The sequence below is a fragment of the Trachemys scripta genome, chromosome 2, assembly GCF_013100865.1.
Source record: "Trachemys scripta elegans isolate TJP31775 chromosome 2, CAS_Tse_1.0, whole genome shotgun sequence".
NCBI lineage: Eukaryota > Metazoa > Chordata > Testudines > Emydidae > Trachemys > Trachemys scripta.
In genome coordinates this window covers 143,154,593-143,170,801 of record NC_048299.1, presented here as the reverse complement: position 1 = coordinate 143,170,801, position 16,209 = coordinate 143,154,593, and the positions used below count along the sequence as shown (strand labels likewise).

Genomic DNA, 16,209 nt, shown 5'->3' with positions numbered 1-16,209 from the left:
AGGGGGCTCAGGCCTGCCCCAGAGGAGGCCAGAGGGGATAACAGTGGAATGAACAGCACCAAACACAGACCTTTGCTGGCTGATTGCGGCGCTTGTGTTTCCAGGCCTGCCGTGGGAATGTGACAGATCCAGGTGTGTGGGTGGAGACAGACAGCGGCCGGCCCCCAGCAGACAGCTTCTCGCACTACCTCTCCATCCCTGACAGCACCGCCGTGATGTTCGCCTGCAGCCCAGGTGAGTGAGAGCAGAGACGGCCCTGGGACCGGAGGCCGTAAGGGGCTGTCACCCCAGGGGCGATTCTGCTCCTTCAGGTCTAACGCCCTTCTGGCCCGTCCGCGGAGCAGAACTGCTACTGAACAGGGAGCTGTCTAGTCTCCAGCAACAGCCACCACTTTGACTCTGTAGCTGGAGTCAACAGCTGCCCTCTTTCACGCTATTTTGGGAAAGAAACGTTGAACTTCTTTTCTCAGTTAAACGTGGAGGTGGGGAGAATCCCACCGAAAAGGCACGTAGGGAAACAGGGTCGGGTCTCGGCCCTGGATCCTCATGCATACAGGCTCAGGGTGATCCCCACTAGACTTGTGCAGCCTGTGGCCCACAGAGTACCCCCACAATCATCCCGGGGATGTATCGACAGAGAGACTGGCTCACTGTACAATGCTGGGCCATTCCGGCGGAGGGGGAATTGTTCAAAGATGGGGGGGCCCTGCTGTGGGGTTTGATGGAGGAGTCATGACACTAGCTGCATAGCCATTTTACATGCTGCTTCCCCTGTCCCAGGGTCCAGCCAGGCCCCATGCTGGCCGAGAAGGGAACGAAGTTGCTCTTGGCTTGCATTTGGGGGGTGGGACAGAGGTGGCGAACGCAGAAAAAAGAGGAGAGTGACTGTTCCTTTCCTTCACACCCCTGGCTCCCATGGGGGCCCTCAACCCAAGGCTTTCCTCAGCCAAATGGGTATAGTGTACCCCTCATCCCGATCAATCGCTTGCCACTGCTCCCACGCTGGCCCTGCACCTCCCACCAGGCCTCTGGAGGGGAAGGAGGGAGACATTTTTTGATGCAGGTTAATTTAAACTGAAAACCTGCAGATTTCCATGACACGGTGCTGGAAAGACCTAAGCCGAGGCTCCAGGAAGGCTTCTCTTTTAGCACCAGGGCAACGCACCATGGCTGGCAAACAGGTGCAGTCGTTTCTGCTGTAGGCTATGTTTGTACAGCACCTGGCACGATGGGGTCCTGATTCCGTTCTGTAGTGTAGATGGAGCCATGGAAACAGTGGGTCAACCAATCTCTTCCCTGCCACCAGCACAGCAGCTGCATCAGTATTTGAATGAAGCAGCCCTCTGGGAATTTACACCCACAAGAGACAACAACGTCCTTTCTCTGGTATTTTCAGGCTACAGCGCTTTCCTCAATCCGCTGGGCTCCATGTTTCTCCAGACCTTGCTGGAGTTTCTGGAAGGAGATGAGCGGCATCTTGAACTTGCACGTCTAATGACCCGCATCAGCTGGAAAGTCGCGTTTCACCGCGAAGCCAAAGGGGAATACCAGGGGGAAAAGGAAATGCCCTGCTTTGTCACCAACATGGTGCGCGAGGTTTATCCATTCTCCACCCAAACCACGGAGAGCAGCAGCCTCTGAGAACTCAGATCTCGCTGGAGGGAGCCACCAGCTGCTTTCCAACTCTTTCAGGAGTGCTGTGCATGGCCAGTGACTGCAAGAGAATCACAGAGCGCGTGAGGGCCAGCAGCATTTCTGTCCCGACAGATTACCGAGTCCACGGGACTGGGACTTTTGTGTTGTATGAGCAAATGAAAGGCCATGCACCTCTCCAGTGCTCTATGAATAATAAAACTAACATTGCACTATTATTTAAAACATGTTCTAGACACTGTTTGATTCTGGGCCAGCTTGTAGCTGCACAATCGTTAAAGTTGCAACAGCCCATTTACAACTACATTTTCCAACCTCTAAAATCCACATACACAATCAGAGCAGTTTGAAAATTGGTGGCCCAGTTCCAGGCCCAAAGTAGAGTAGGTGGAGTAAATTTGAGATTATTTGGTTAAGGAATTCCTGAGTTAGGGGCCACCCAGCTATTTTGAACTCTTTCAACTTTCTTTCTTTTTTTTTTTTTTTTTTTTTTTTTTTTTTTTTGCAGAGATGGCAAAAAATCTCTAGGCAGGATCCACCTGAAACTTCTCCTAGCTGAATGCCTCCTTTGAACTCTAGTATCGGATACTAAGAATGATAATAAGGGCTGCATAAGGTGCTGTGATGATCCAGTAACTCTTGCCATTCGGGAGGGGGCAGACTTAAGGGTGGGAGGCAGCAGTGTGTGTGATGTGTCACCTTTGCTCTCATTTCCCCATTTTCCAACAGGCATTTTGGGAAGTAAACTCCCATTCCAGAGGGGGCGGAGGAGCTCAAGGCTCAGCTGAGCGCCTGAACCTGAACATTTTTGCGTGTGTGGGTCAAAGACTACAGCATGTGCTGATCGGTTGTATCTGTGCCAAAACCCAAGGGCCTCTGTACAACTCCAGTGCTACCAGCTGGGTCTGGCTGAGCGTATCTCAGAACCCCATCTGGCCCTCAGTGACTTACATTTCAGTTACCAGGGCCCCACACAAGTTCCTCATGAGTTTGGCTCTACACAGCTGAGTGAGCAAGCGGAACTTTTCTCCCTTATCTTTGAGTTGTTCTTCTCACGCTAGATGTGCTCTGCAGCCATAAATACGATTATAAAGTTTATGGGAATAAGGCTCCCTGGCCCAGGCTGTCTTTGGTTTTACACCCTAAAGCCCCCAGAAAATTAAGCCGGCAGCTTGCAGCGGACGCGGCGATTCACAACCAAGTGTTTTTACTTGAATGTTCTGCTTCAGCTTTATTTTCCTCAGCTCAGCTGTGTGGTCAATACACAAATCAGCAGCGTCCTCTGCTAGGCGAGCTGCCATCTGCTGTGACCGTGGAACACCTGATCAACTCTTTCTGAGCTTGGCTAATTACAGCCAAACTGGACCAAAGTGCAAATGGTTTTGTTTGCATGGGAGATAAGCAAGTTGATAAGAGGGGAAGGAGCTCCTGTTTAAAGTGAGTTTGCTTCTCCTTTATTGCAGGAAGCCAGCCCTTAGCTTGTGCAAACTGAAATCAAATAAAAAAGCAGGTGGCACTTTCACCCAAACACACAGCACCCTCCATCTGATGTCCAGGAGGGTCTGAATGCTCAGTTTAGCAGGAAGGCCACGTTGGTACATACATCCCTCTTTAGGGTGCACACCCCAAGCCTGATTTAGATGGCACATCTTAATGGAGCTGCCTAGGGGCTGCAAGGACTTGGTGGCCGCTCCCCAGGAGCCACAGTAAGTGCCGCCGGGACCCCGCATCCCGAACCTCCTCCTGCCCCCCAACTCCCTGCCCCAGCCTCCCTCCCGGAGCTCGCACCCCCCTCAACAGCCTGCCCCAGCCCCCTCCTGCACCTAACCTACCCCAGCCCGGAGTCCCCCCCTGCACCCAAACTCCCTCCTGGAGCTCACACACCCCTCAACACCCTGCTCCAGCCCCCTCCTAAACCCCAAACCCCTCATCCCTGGCCTCACCCCAGAGCCACCACCACCAGCACTATAGGAAAGATTTCTCCGCCAGATCAAAAATCGCCATGGAAGGAGAGCACGTTTCCACTACCATCAGTGTAGTATGCCATCCATCAAAGCCCCTTAATTGCCAAGTCCTGTCTTGGGTGGTTCTGTTGTACACTCTGTCGAAACTTAGAAGTAAATGTGTTTAAGGTAAACTCTGTCCAGCCCTGCTCTGCTCTAGCCGGGTTTACATGCTGTTTCAATTCTAGTGCATTACTGAGTTTGTGGTAAAACAATTGGGATTATTTGGTTAAGCAGCCCAAGAGGGTGAAAGACTGGAATGTGGGGTTAGATCATGAGAATTTGTTGGACTGGGTTTTATTTTCAACTCAGCAGGTGGTTGGGATCAGCAAGACAATAGTGATTTTCCACAGTGCTAGGAGAATGCAATAAATTAAACAACCTTAATAAAGAGTTCACAACCAACATCTGGTCTGTTACAGGCAGGAGGCAGATGGGGAATCCAACTGCCTTTACGGGGATCAGATCTAGCCTAGTATTCAGACAATACAATAACCCAATCTGCGTTGTTCTTTTGAGGTTTTAACTGAGGCAGGCAGTAAATAGAAGGGTGAAATTACATTTCTTTATTGTGTCCATTTATTGACTTCACCACACAGAAAAGTATAAAGGGTTAGAAAATTCTGATTCTTCAAAGCGAGTCTCATTTTACCGCAGTAGAAACCAAACAACTCATGAAGTCAGCCTGGGAACATAGCTGGCCTAGTAGAGTAATGACATTTGGTAAGAAATGTATCCAGCAGACTCTGTTAGTCTGAAGTTTGTGCCATCTATGAACAGAGCAGAAACTTATTCATACCTTTCCCTGTTTGAGACTTGTAGAATATCTTACATAAAGTTTAATACCACAGAAATCAATGAAACATGGAGATCATTCTCAGAGATTTCGTACAATTCGAGAATTACAGCAACTGTCATTAGAAATAGTACGCACTCAAATTGAGAGGCTAGCAGGAGGGGACTACGTTTGAATCCTTCACCAATAGCTTGGAAATGTACAGAGCTGCACCACATTTGAAGAGCTGTTCTATGGGTATGAACAGCACAGTAGCTGTCCTATAAATACCGATTGTTCCTGGCCACATGTGGTGTCTTTACTACTCTGTGGAATTTGCACTTATTGTGTGCTATGCATTTCTGTTGAGCCAGCACACATGCCAGACACATGGCAAACTGCTGCTAACTGGAAAATGCTCCTACACACAAGCTATGGACATTCTTGTTAGTCTGACAGAAGCGTAGGAACTATCCCTGTATCTTAGTTCTCTCTGCACATTCTAGATTGTACTGCTAACAGTATATAGACAGAAGGGCCCTGGCTCTCACAGGGCTCCTCATTAGTCCATGCCTGCAGGAACCTTTATGAGGTGGCGTTTCCAAAACAAAGCAGAAAGATTTTCAGATTAAAATAAAACAGTCAGTTGAAGAGGCTGAAGTAAGGAGGCCTCCAAATTCCGTGACAAAACAAACAGGTTTGGTACAAATCCTTCCAAATTTTTTTCTGATTCAAAGGGGGACAAAGCAGGCAAAAAATAAAAACAGAAATTCCCAGGAAAGCAGGCAGGTGTGGCTAAGAATTGCAACATTTATCATGTCTTCAAGTTTTTGTCTCTATCATAAAAACACGTGAAATCACAGCCTCAAATTCTGCACCCCTTAAATAAACAGGCCATAGAACACAGCATCACAGGCTTCCTGAAACATGTTATATGTTGTCTTTAAAATAAATAGCACAGTTATGTTGCACACAAGTTCCCTGCCTTTGAGAAGGTGCATTTCCTTCAGAGGTTACATTCCACGACCTTTTTTTCCTCCTGAGAGCAGGATGCTCCCCCCACCTCCCAAAAATGGCTCTGTGAGGATCTCCCATATCAGAGTCCAGAAAAGTCATCTTTCTTAGGGGCAGCTTCCAAATAGATTTAAACAAATATATGATCCCCTCCCCCCCTCGTCAAACACACACACACGCACACACTTCAGCTAATGTCTTTCAGTAAAAGTAAGTTGCTTTGGTTTTCTTTTTTAAATAAGTTAAGTTCTGCATACACATCCCTCTCCCTCCTCTGTGGAAAACGAAACTCTGAAAATATCAGCCATGGCTTTAATGTCCAAATGTGGAGCTTTCTTAGCCCAGATGCAGTCTTAAGTATTACTGCAGTCTAATAGTGTTACTGCAGGTCACCAAATGCTGTAGACACCAAGGAGGAAGAGACCGGGGAAGGTTTGCCTCATCAACCATTTTTGGAACATGCTAAGAGAAGTAACCCAACTACTAAATAGCAATTTGCCCAAGATGGAGGAAAGATTCTTCCCTGTGCCTCAATCGGCTGACAAGTGCATTGAAAATGAGGCTGTAGCTTTTCACATCCAGGCTTCAATATGTATTCTAAGTTTCCTCCTATGCAGTTGTGTGTCACAGCAATTTTTCTGTAAAACTCAGAACCGAGAAATAAAGAAAATAAAAGATAAAAGAACAAGCCAGCCAGCCAGCCACCATATACAGATTTCCCAAACATTCCTAGTCTCAACCATAAAGGCCTTGTGGAATATAACTATGAAAATAGAGACAGGAATACATAGTGGGCCTCATTCGATACTTTTTCCAGGCCTTATATCAGAAATATAAGCAATATCAGTATGCACCAGCCCTTGGTTTAAGCAGACAAGGAATCTAACAGTTCCACAACACCACTGAGGTAACAGCTCTGCATGGTGTGGCTGGTTATAAGAACGTTCAACTAAATAAAAGCACAACTCAGAGCTGAGGAAGGCCAAGGTCAAAGGAAGAGGAGAGGGGACATCTTGTAGACGACTCTGCAGGAAGATATTCTGTTACACCGAACAAATCCCTTTCTGTATATTTTCAATCTGCCATCTACTTGGGAGGAAATATTTCTGCACTAGCCCAACAAGCCTCTCTCCTGGGCTCTGTGGGGGAGCTGCCGTGCACGATGGCATAACAGCACTCCCAGTTTGAGGAATGAATGACATAGGCCAGAGCCCATATTGCACAGCTCTCCACATTGTGCAAATACAATGCCTTGTAAAGACATCTGTTTCACAGCTGTCTGCGTAAGGGAGCCATACTGCTGCTACGCGACTCAGGCATGAAATGCTGCCATCATCTGTCCAATGCACCAAGTCACCAGCTATCCTTGCCCTATCTCCACTCTCAAATACTCTCCGCACTTTGACAAAGGATAAAGAAAATGGACCTCCCAGACGAAGTGGGAATTGTCACTTGTAGGTTCAACTTATGCAAGTACAATTGATCTGACCTCTATCAGCAGGAGGGTCCATTCAGTACTGAAGAAAATAGGCTATGTTGGAAATTTAGGGGTTGAAGAACAGACCTGTGGGAAGGGGGTATGAACTACATGTGGTGACACTGTTTTCTTCCACCTGAACATTGCCATGTTCCTGTGACAGTTCTATGGGGGAGGTAGCAAGGTTTACAGAGGCAAAGTTCATTAAGATTTTGCCATGGAGGCTTGGCACAGAGCTTCATACACACTCCTTGCATTCTTTCACAGCATCCACTCTCTAAATATTTCATCATCGTTAGTGCAATCACCTGAACTCTGGGTGTGACATCAGGAAAAACAGACCATCGGCAAGTCCGCTAGCTCATTTAAGGTGGACAAGCAAAATTCAAAGGGCCAGGGATTGCTGATTCCACCCACATTTCCAAAGATGTGCATTAAGAGACAATCAGATGTTAACTTCCACCATTGTCTTCATCACAGAGAACAAACAACTGATCAAATAAGAGTCCTTGGCAAAAAACATTTCTGAACTAGTGCAAACAAACATGCTGTGAACTTTAGAGTCCAAATACAACGGACAGAAGGGGATAATGTTCATATGTCAGCTACAAGACCAACCATGCTGGTTATAAAGACTGCTCCACGAATCTAGACGAAGAGAATCAGAAGGCTCATTCAGCAGGCAGGTCTCTCCTAAACAGAGACCTGTGTGTCAATACAGCAGAAGGTAAAATCCATATAGTTTGGGCACAAAAAAATTCTGCCACTTGTTGGGTCTTCCCTGACATCACAGTATGGAAGCAAGAGACCAGAGCTGGAAACTAACTCATCATCAGGCAGATGGGAAGGGGGGAAAATATTGAGAGACTGAAGAGTCAGTGTTACCAAAGTGCAGGTGCAAAACTAAAAGCACTTCTCTTCTTCCCACACTCCAAGACCTGGAGGGATTCAGAGCTGTTCTGCTGGGAATCACAGGACTTCCTTGTATCTTCATTTTCAGCAGTCCTTACCCGAGTCAGCAGCGTGGAGGAATTTCTGGGGATAATTTAGATCTGAAGACAAAAAGGAGAGAGTTTTCAATCGTTTGTCAGAGCTGCTTTTCCGCACACACTATTCTGAAAAGTTACTGTAAAAATGGCACCATGGGGCTCTGGATTTCTCCGCTCTCTGATTCAGTTTCAAATAAAGAGATGGCTTTTCTAACTGGCAGCCCAGCAGATTCAACCTGGGTGATTTCCTTCCTGCGCATCCTCAGCAGTAATAAAGATTCAACAAGCCAAATTACACCCTCGTGATGTGTGCAGCACTGAGGCACTCAATGGGCTTACACCAGTGTAAATGATTGGAACCTAGTAAGGAATTTATTAGTGTGGCAGATATGCCAATATCCTGGACAATCTTAAGGAATTAAGTTCAACCTTATTGAATTAAGTATTTTAGGAGTTCATTGTGTTAAAAATGCAATTGTTCACGTGTTACTGTGAAACTGTACGTAACTTCTCTAAGAAATGTGCTTGATGAAATCCCTGGGAAATATTAGGAACATCAAAGGACCTTTTGGGACAATACATTTGAAGTGGATTTGCTAGGAAATACTCTTCAGAGGCCGAGACTGGATAACTGAGTGGCTCACTGAGTGCTTGTTCTGAGCTGAAGCTATGCTGAACTGGTGACCACAAGAAAAACCTGTGTGGGGTCTGAATAGGGTGACCAGATAGCAAATAGCCCCAGGGACAAAGATCTGAGCGCTGCTTGCCAGGGAGTGGCGGCTGGCAGCTATGAAAAATGGGATTGGAGCTGAATCAAATCTGCCACCTGCTGCTTCCAATTCCAGGAAGGGAGCCAGGCCTTGGCTTGCCAGGAAGCTGCTGAGGGGAAGGAAAATTGCTGGGGAGAGTGAACCAGCAAGAAAGGGGAAGCTGTTTCAAGAGACAGGAGTGAAGGAGCAGGGCCGCTTCGAGTGAAGTCTCCAGCTTGCCGCCTTCCTCCTGCAGCTCCCCCATCAGCCTCCCTGCTGAGACTCGGAGTATTCTGGTGGGGGCTAGAGATGGGATTACTAGGTACAAAGTTCATACAGGGCATTGTTTATGAACTCACCGGTTTCCAACCAGGGTTTTCCCCAGCAGCTGCTGGCCTGAGCCAGAGGCAGGGAGGCATGAGTAGGAGACTAGAGGAAAATGAGGGGGGGCAAGAGTCCAAGAGGGGCATGATGGGGGAAGGGGATTTGGAGCTGTACTTCCTGGCCTCAGATTAAGGATACTCTGGGACAGGCAGAAGGGGACTATAAAGTGCTGCAACATAGATGGGAATGGGACAAAAGACATAGGCCGACACATGCACCAGGGGCTTGGGAGGACACATGGGGACAAAGGATACCAGTGAAAAAAAGACTCACATATGGAACAAGGGCATGGGAAAAGGAGAGTGCATGATACAGAGGGACAGGAGGAGAAGCAGAGAACAAGTGAAGTGGAAGTGGAGACCAAGAGACAATATAAGACTGAAGTACAAGCTGCAGAGCCGCAAAGAGAACACGTCAGTCTGATAATAAAGAATGCAGTAAAGAAGCTAGAATAAACAGTTTCTGTATGATTAAGATTTTCAACTTATAACAGTGCTTTTCTTCCTTATTTTTTATAGCAAATGAATAACTGAAACTGACCGATCTTGCCAGAGCACTTTCAAATGCAAGAGCTGCTAAGCCATTAATTCGAGACTGAACTATAGCTGCATGTTGGTACTTCCTCATATGTTTGAGCACACTTCCTGCACTGGCCACAGAGGCTGGTGTGAAGCAAAATATACAAAGTGTAACCATCAAGTTGGGGAAAAGGTTCTGCAGAGACTTCATGCAACTTATTTAATAAACCAAGTGGTGACAGTATTTGGGCCAATGTTTTCCTTATAAATGCATTTGAGAAACATTAATTCCTCTTTTATATCACCAGAGGTAGAAGTAGAATAAAGAGTCAGAAAGTCATTGAGAGCAACTTCAACCTTTTCAAGAAAGGTCCACAGAAATTCAATTTTTTGACAGATTCAGGTGAGTGCAGCAAACCACTTTGAGGCCACCTATGACAGAGTCTACAATGCAAAAGAAAACACTGTCTCAAGGATAGTTCTTTCCAAGCTTGTCTTGATCACCTGAGTCATCACCTCTGTTTTTGGAAGGGTGTGTTTCCCCTGGAGGATCGATGCCAAGGTTAGCTGCAACACGCACACAGTCAACATAAATTGTTTCATTTTTCTCATAATTGTGCCAATTCAGTGAGATGCCCTTGATGTTATCTTTCAACATCAAGTGTAGCATCTCGGTGCTGAAGAAGCAGGTTCCATTCATTGATGGGGCGTAGAATTTTCAGCCAAACTGAGGCAAGTAGAACACATTTAAATGTTGACATGTATTTTACTAGTCCAGCAATATCACTGGACTAGTAAAGTGAAGAGAAACTTAAGGCTACAAGAAGACAAATCAGACTCCTGAAGGAGGTACAGTAGTCTGGAAAGTTGAGACCCACTGGCGTAAACTGAACTTGGTAGGTGCTGGTTCAGTGGAGTCATTATTGTATTATGTTCTTTGGATGTCTTCAGTCATTCTACAATATTCCGTGCAAGTCCATTGCGATCTGAAATTTTGAAGAAAAATGTTTGATTCACTCCATTCAATGTCTGGTACACAGTGGGCTGCATGTGTGCCAAGAACCTGAAAGACTTAAGGCGGCATTGAACGAATTCTCTGAATTGAGCCTGGCTGCCAAAACCCGAAGTGATATTGTACCTCCTGGAAGACCTGGTTGACAACCACTGGCCTATGCGATGCACATTGGGGGAAAAAATGCCTGAGGAGTCTGTTGAAGCACTGCCTAAGCTCAGGAGTATTTCCTGCCATATTAGCACCATTATCAAAAGCTTGTCCACAACAGACCTGGAAATCTAATCTATGTTTGACTGTAGTGTCGTGAATCATTTCTGCTATTTCCTCACCAGTCTTCTTGGTAAAATCTGAAGCACAAAAAACATTCCTGAATCACAAAGTTACCAACAGGTATTTGATTAACATATCTGATCAACAGTGTTGTTTGTTCCTCATGTGAGGTGTCTGGAGTTACACTGGAAATTATGGAAAAGTACTTGACCTCTTTAACCTTACCCTAGGATTGTTTTCATGACTTGCCCTGTGCATTCTTGAATATATTCCTTTTGGGTCTCAGGTGGTAAGTAGGATACTTGAACTCTCTGATGTTGCGCCTGTGCCTTCTTCACATGGACCAAAAACTGGTCATACTTGGCTAACAACTCAATAATACCCAAGAAATTGCCATTGGATTTATCACCAAGCTTGCAACTTGTGCCACAGAAAGCTAATCCTTGTTCTCCAAGAACAACACAACATCTAAAATACATTTCAGAATGTCCTTCCACTTTTCTTTTTTATTTCCAAAATTTGTCTCCAATAACGAGTGGATGGTTTTATCACCTTTCAATCTTCTTCTTGTGTCCATCCATTTCACATAGCTTGTTCTGCATGACGCTGTTTTTTCATGGACAGGGATTCACTTATACAGCTGGTGCCAGCTGCGATCTGCAGTCTACCCAGTTAGCATGGCTAAGCCTGGAAGAACGCCCTTGAGTTGTTGCATCCGGGGGAACAGTAGACATGGAATGTAATGAACAGCATGCTGTGTCACTGCTATCCAGTCATGTCTCACTTTTTCTCCATTAGGAAGGGTGCAGGAGAGAAGTATATCAGGAAACTGTTTTCCTTTGGTATCCCTTTCTGGATGGATTTTTAATCTTCCAGTTATGAAGCACAAGTGTATCTATGTCATCCTGTTTTACAGGCCCTGCACTTGAACGAATGTTTTCAACAGAAAAATGAGAAGGCTCATGTTCATCCTCCTCCTCCACTTCATCTAGGCCAGGACCTGGGGGATTACAGTCTCTCTCTCCTTCCCCACTCCCTGGTTTCCATCCAAACATTCTAAAGTTCTTCCCGCTGCTTCTTGTTCTGCAGTTTTTCTCTGCTTTTCCTTTTTTCTGCACCTGACTCATTATACACACTTCATATTTGACGATACAAGGGTAAGCGACGTTCAGTGAAGTGCTAAATTTCCCCAGATCTAGGGCAGTGGTTCCCAAAAGCAGAGTGCTCTCTCTCTCTCACCTCTCTTCCCCTCCCCTCTTCTAACAGGAGGGGAGGGGGACAGAGGGAGCAGAATGAACTCAGGTGCTTAGGGAAGTTCCATTCTTTCCTTCCCACTCCCCTTCTGTGGACGGGGACGGCTCTTCTGCTTCTTCCCACTCCCTGCAGCATATGGCCAGGGAAGGGGGAGGGAGGTAGAAAGCCCTCGGAGCTTCCCCCCTAGCTTGCAAGGGGGAGAGGGAACTGAAGACCCCCTCCCCAGCCTGGGAGGAGGTGAAGAACCTGAGGATCAGAAGTGAGGCTGGGGGGCAAAACTGAGGGAGCGCTGAATTGATGAGGACCTACTAACTAGGTTTCAGTGCACTTCCATCTGCTGGAAAAGGTTATGACAATGGCTTCACAGCAAGACTTAGCAGCTCCTGCCTGCTGATCCCCATCAGCCTCCAGGATTCTGTGGGCCAGATCCTCAGTTGGTGTAGACTGCTGATTTACATCAGCTGAGAAATCAGGCTCTTTGCCGTAGGGACCACAAGCCCAACCATCAGCACAAATACTTCCCTTTTCAGGGACAGCATGTTGAAAACAAAAGAGAATTTAAATGGGCAGAACAAAGACTTATCAGACTAAGGGCAGGGCCATTACTAAAAACCTTCTCATCAAAGCTGGCTTCCCATCAGCTTCATGACTTGCCCTGGCTTGGTGGAGTCCAGCTGCTGCACATGCTTCTCAGCTGGCGCAGCACAAAGCAACAATAGGCAGTGCTGCACCCGCTCCCCAATCTTCCTGGCTACTGGCAAAGGACAGCTGAGCTCATTTTCAAGCCCTGCCTATCTGATGGGCTGCTATATCAAGACCCGATTCACTCTTACCTTTTGATCCAGTCTCTGATATTCATTGGATTTGGGCCGCCGGGGTAGTTTTGATCGTTTTCCTTCCAGAGCAAAAGCAATGATCTTTGGAGACAGAAAGAGGAGAAGAAATAAATCAGCAAGCAAATCCTGAGAGGTTACCACATTTTGTGGTGGTTGAAAAGAGCTGATGCAGAATTGTAAGTATTCTCTTTTCCCACTTCAGGGACAGATAGTTCTGCTCGTGTGTTCCACTCTCATTGCAATGAAACATCTCACCTGACCAAAGCCTATTTTACCCAGGATTGGCAGCTCCTAGATTTCCAAATTCAGGACTGCCTAACCCACACCAGAGGTTTCGTCACTCTCCAAAGAGCCTCCCCCACATTCTTTATCTGGGTATGATGACACTGTACACAATGGTGCAGTGTGCCCCAGTGTTGCCAATTCTCAGAGTCTTATGATATGTTTTACTTTAAGCCCCCACGCCTTGTAGAGTCATATCACATGAGCATCACACTTTGATTTTAAATGAAAGAGTAATTTTCTAGCCATGATTGTGGTGAAAAGCTTGAAAACGTGAACCTAAAGGTTCCCACATATCAGAAAGCAAAGAAGAACCCAAGATTTATTTTTTAAAATAATGACTTGAAAGTCAATCTAGTTATTTTTGAACAATTGAGGCTGACAATAACGCATCTTCTATGAGGACCAACTTCATCTATTAACCAACGGAGTTCACAGAACACTGCCAGCCTATTACATTAAGAGATATGGCCAGTACCGCGCTGCCATATAATTCCTCTTTATTCACTACTGCCCCGCTCAGCTTACACTGCTTCCCAATGTGATTTACAGAAACATGCAAAAAGGTGAACACAAGTCACAGGCATGAGTGAAATACTGTAACATGTCTGGTGTCTCCTTGCTTTGAGTCAAACAGAAACCGAAAACAACCACACAGCCCAGGTTCTAGTGGCCTTCTGAACCAGGCCAGGAGCGTCAAGTTGGATACAGAACACTGCAGTCTGCCCTGATGGATCAATATCTCCAGTCCACACTGGAAGAGCCCCTTTCCTTACCACATTTCTCCTAGCAAGTGCTCCCTGAACCAGATTCCTCAATTTAAGGTTACTGCTTTCTGCACAGACAATAAGGAAATGCAAACAGGATTTTCTTACTAGGATTAAAGCTTTTAAAAGCCTGGGTCATGTGCACATAGGAGAGAGGCTGCACTGTGTGCATTAAGGTGCTGCTGGCACGATAACACTCAGGAAGGTCTACTAGGTTACCTCAGTAAAGAATGATCTTCAGCTAGTCTAGGCCATGTCTTTGTGCCAGCCTGAAGCAACCCTAACACATTATGAGCACTATGCATTAAACAACAGTCCAGCCTCCTTTCTGGCCACTTCTAAGCATCTAAAGGAATTTAGACTGAAGAGAAAAGGAGCAGTCAACAGGAAAAAGCATCTTAACCGCTACTCCTCTCATTCCTTGCCACCCCAGGTCCACACCTGGAGATGATCAGCAGGACTAAGACCACATGGTTTTCACAAAGACTTAAGACCCTCCCCTGGGTTGCTCATCCCAACAGGACTTGAGGGTTGGACAAAACCCCAAGTTAGTGTTTTTTGACCTACTGAATTTATCAGCAAATTAAGAGTCTAAACAACAGAAAAGCCAAAGATAGGTCAGTATATTGAAAAGTTTTCTTCCGCTCCAGCCAGAAGCGCCAACCCACACACGGGGAAAGGAAGAACCTGAGTAACAAAACACTTCGGAAACTTTGATATTTAGAATCAAAAATTCAAAATTCTTCCTGGCAGTACGAGAAGGAAGCACTAATTTCCCACTTGTGACGCCCTGGTCTAACTTCCAGGAAATGCTCTCTCCATCCACTAGCACTGATAGTGCCCTGAAGCAGACAGGCCCACACCACATCCAGAAAAGCTCACCTTCCGCTTATTGTGATAAGCAATGTACAAGGCAGCGACGATAATGGCTGCGGTTACCAGGTAGGCAAAGAAGTGGCTACTCTCTGATTCATCTTTGGGGGGAGCAGCAGGGGCACTCTCCTCTCTCCCCTCACCAGGTTGAGCAGCCTCATCACTAGTGCCGCCGCCATCTGCCTTCCCCTCAACAGCCTGCTCCTCGGGTGCATTCTTGTCGTCGGGTGCCTTCATCCCCTGGTCCTCGGGTGCATTCTTGTCGTCGGGTGCCTTCTTCGCCTGGTCCTCGGGTGCATTCTTGTCGTCAGTTGCCTTCTTCGCCTGGTCCTCGGGTGCATTCTTGTCGTCAGTTGCCTTCATCCCCTGGTCCTCGGGTGCATTCTTGTCGTCAGTTGCCTTCATCCCCTGGTCCTCGGGTGCATTCTTGTCGTCAGTTGCCTTCTTCGCCTGGTCCTCGGGTGCATTCTTGTCCTCAGTTGCCTTCTTCGCCTGGCTCTTCTCAGGTGTTTTTCCCAAAGGTTCCTGACTGATGTGGGATTCTCGAGAGTTTGTGGTTGCTGGAACTGCCAACAAAACACACAGATTATGGCTGCTGTTTGCAGCAGTCACCTGGGGCAATCACCCCACTCTGCTCTGCTCCCCTCCCTTCCCGCCCCCTCCCTCGCACCCAGGGCCCCCGCGCCAGGGAAGTCAATGGGAGGTTTATCAAGGGCGCGTACCCTGAGGCAATTGGAGACCTGGATGAGACAAGGCCCAGAACCAACTCCCGGCCCCGCCACTCCACAGACCCCCCCGCAAGCGCCCGCCTCCCCTAGCAGCGAACGGGCCCGGCCCCGGGGAAGGGAGCGCGGGTGTCTCACCCGGAGTGGAGACCCCCTCAGTGGAGATCGGGGGGGTGCAGAGCGCCGCCGCTATCAGCGTCAGCAGCAGCAGGAGCCGCAAAGCCCCGCGCGCCGCCGCCATCATCGTGACCGTGACGGTTCGTTCCGCTTCCGGGAGCTGCCGGGAAACCGAGACACCCACTTCCGGCGCCTCCCCGCAGAGCGCGCGAGACCGGGCTCTCGCGAGATCGTTCACCGAAAAGGGAGGGGGCCAGGGGTGTTTTCTGAGAGGGGTGTAGTGGGGGTGTTTGGCGGGACGAGGGGTGTTTCTGAGGGGGGTGTAGTGGGGGTGTTTGACGGGACTAGGGGTGTTTCTGAGGGGGGTGTAGTGGGGGTGTTTGATGGGACTAGGGGTGTTTCTGAGGGGGGTGTAGTGGGGGTGTTTGGCGGGACGAGGGGTGTTTCTGAGGGGGGTGTAGTGGGGGTGTTTGGAGGGACTAGGGGTGTTTCTGAGGGGGGTGTAGTG

At 47.4% G+C, this 16,209-nt stretch overlaps 2 protein-coding genes across 2 annotated transcripts in view; one reads left to right on the top strand and one right to left on the bottom strand.

Annotated features, from left to right (window-relative positions):
- The window catches only part of LOC117872876 (caspase-7-like), a 10,222-nt gene extending 8,146 nt beyond the window's left edge, over positions 1-2,076 (top strand). Inside the window, exons 3-4 of the mRNA XM_034761703.1 lie at positions 105-234; positions 1,397-2,076. Of these exons, the coding sequence (XP_034617594.1) occupies positions 105-234; positions 1,397-1,641 (375 nt within the window). The 3' untranslated portion in view covers positions 1,642-2,076. The remainder of the gene's footprint in view (positions 1-104; positions 235-1,396) is intronic.
- A 2,123-nt stretch (positions 2,077-4,199) lies between these two features.
- On the bottom strand, positions 4,200-15,873 carry TGOLN2 (trans-golgi network protein 2). The gene is made up of 4 exons (XM_034761702.1): positions 15,723-15,873; positions 14,869-15,425; positions 12,935-13,018; positions 4,200-7,974 (listed from the first exon to the last, which is right to left on the bottom strand). Exons 1-4 carry the CDS (start codon positions 15,826-15,828, stop codon positions 7,969-7,971), a joined length of 753 nt encoding a protein of 250 aa, XP_034617593.1. The 5' UTR covers positions 15,829-15,873; the 3' UTR covers positions 4,200-7,968.
- Positions 15,874-16,209: the final 336 nt, after the last annotated feature.